Source organism: Dermacentor andersoni, chromosome 1 (assembly GCF_023375885.2).
Source record: "Dermacentor andersoni chromosome 1, qqDerAnde1_hic_scaffold, whole genome shotgun sequence".
NCBI lineage: Eukaryota > Metazoa > Arthropoda > Arachnida > Ixodida > Ixodidae > Dermacentor > Dermacentor andersoni.
Genome location: NC_092814.1, coordinates 205980150 through 205982686, shown reverse-complemented (window position 1 = coordinate 205982686; position 2537 = coordinate 205980150). Strand labels below are relative to the sequence as shown.

General features: G+C 49.9%; 1 protein-coding gene across 1 annotated transcript; it reads left to right on the top strand.

Moving 5' to 3' along the window:
* Positions 1–242: 242 nt before the first annotated feature.
* LOC140218466 (putative nuclease HARBI1) lies at positions 243–1963 on the top strand. The gene is made up of 3 exons (XM_072288180.1): positions 243–803; positions 1381–1516; positions 1623–1963. Exons 1-3 carry the CDS (start codon positions 243–245, stop codon positions 1961–1963), a joined length of 1038 nt encoding a protein of 345 aa, XP_072144281.1.
* Positions 1964–2537: the final 574 nt, after the last annotated feature.

The window sequence follows — 2537 nt, the reverse complement described above, 5'->3', positions numbered from 1 at the left end:
CGCGACGAATGCCATGACGTCAATTGTCACGTGAGCCGTGACGTCTTGCTGCTCATAATCATTCCGTGTCGTCTGCTAACGGACGAACGCCACGGAACGGACGGAGAGTCCGTCCGGAGCGATAGAACGGATTAGAACGGCTACCAGACGGCTTGGATTGGATTAGAACGTAAGTACTTGGGACAGTTAGCATCTTTCGTATCCGGTTCAATCCGATTCCGCGCTCCCAACAGTTGGAGAACATGGCGTTTTTCTTTGCCGTGCCTTTTCGTGTCGCCTGTGCGGCTGGTGCAGTCGCTCAGAGACGACGACCCGAGGTAGATGATGCATTTGAAGAGTTGACGGAAGAAGAGTTCCGGCAGTATTTTCGTCTGTCCAAACGAACAGTGCGTAGTTTGTGCGACGAGCTTGACCCTATCATTGGATGCCAGCGAGCCAGTGGCCTTTCCACAGAAAGGAAAGTGTTGTGCGCGTTGCGATTCTTCGGCACCGGAAGCTTCCAGAGGAGCGTTGGTCGCGAGGAACACGTAGGCATGGCACAGTCGGCCGTGAACAGCACCATTCACGAGGTGACGGAGGCCATCATTTCCGTGTCTGCCCGGCGAAAGTTGGTGGACTTTCCATTGACACCGGCTGCCAAGGATGAGGCAAAGGCGGCGTTTGCGCGACGCGGCGCCATTCCAGGCGTGCTAGCGTGCGTCGATGGCACATTGATCGCCATTATGACGCCAGAGGGACTCAGCCCGGCTGACACGGCGAGCTTCATGTCGAGGAAGGGTTATTACGCCCTAAACGTCATGGTCGTAAGTACCGTTGGAACGTTTTACTTCAAACTGTGGTTGCCATTTTTACTCGCCCATAGTTGCAATTGTTCGGTTTAATGCCCAAGCTGGCATAACAAGTAATGTAACGATTAAAAGAGGACATGCGGGGAACTGTTTACGAGCTCGTTGAAATCTGACATGTCGGGAGTAATGATGAGTGCCATGTGTTGTGCATAATCAGTCTGCCGTTCCAAAATTGTGTTTTAAATGGGCAGCAGTCGTAGCAGAAATGGATACACTGTAGGGAAGACACGATGGAAGCATTTTGAACACGGAAGTACTTACAACCATTGCATGGGCTGGCTTTGGCTCGTATGGGGGTTCTTGTGCAATATCGGGCCTCGAGTTTTCATTTAGCTATCAATTAGTGCGAACCACAGGCGTCCACATAAGGGGGGGCGCATTGCCCCCCCCCTAATTGCAAGACCCTGTGCACGCCTATGGCTGAAACAGTCTGCTACTTGTACCAGCGTACGTGTATTCTTTTGTGCATATGAATGGCAAAACGGATTTCGAGCATATCTGCAGCGCTATTTTGTATTGCTCCCCTTTGCAGGTTTACAACGCGGAACTTCGCATTCTTGTTGTGGACCCCCGGTTCCCTGGTTCGTGCCATGACTCTTGGGTGTGGCAGCGTAACCCACTGCGTGCACGCCTAGCGGCACAACTGCAGCCTGGCGAGTATCTGCTTGGTTAGTATTCGTAATGCGTACCCCTAACTAGGGCAGAGCACTCAGCTGTCACTTTCTGTAATAGGAGACTCAGGACATCCTCTCGAGCCATGGCTGCTTGTTCCAGTACCTGGCAGCCATGCCGGCACCACCTCTGAAGGCCACTACAACCAGGAGCACGCATCCATGCGCAATGTTGTGGAGAGATGTATCGGGGTGTTGAAAAGCAAGTTCCGCTGCTTGCAGCGCTTTCGGACACTGCTATACAGCCCCGATAGAGCAGCGCGAATCATTTATGCATGCGTTGCTCTCCATAACGTTGCCTTGGACGCGGGCGACTGGACATTGGACGATTATGGTGGGGAAGTGCCACCAGCTGAGGAGCCAGGAGACATCCAGGTGCTGGCACCACACGACGTGTTCCTCAGAGGAAGGCAGCAACGCAGCGCCGGTGTCAACCTTTTCTGAAGGACACAGGAATGGTGAGTTTTCATAATACATAATTTATTTATACAAAGTGCAGTGCCCTTAGGCTATCGCAGGGCTGTGTTTGTACAGCGGAAAATACATTAAAAAATTTGTATACACAACAAGTGCACCTCCATACGGATGGTAAATGTTCCCAATCCACACATCCAACAGATTATGATAATTTAAACACAAACGAAGTTCACTTCGTTTCGCCAAAGACTTGAAAAATTATAGACCGATCAGCTTACTGTCCGTTACCTACAAAGTATTTACTAAGGTAAGTGCAAATAGAATCAGGAAAACCTTAGACTTCCGTCAACCAAAGGACCAGGCAGGATTCCGTAAATGCTACTAAACAATAGACCATATTCACACTATCAATCAGGTGATAGAAAAATGTGCGGAATATAACCAACCTTTATATATAGCTTTCATTGATTACGAGAAAGCGTTTGATTCAGTCGAAACCTTAGCAGTCATGGAGGCATTGCGGAATCAGGGTGTAGACGAGCCGTATGTAAAATACTGAAAGATATCTATAGCGGCTCCACAGCCACCGTAGTCCTCCATA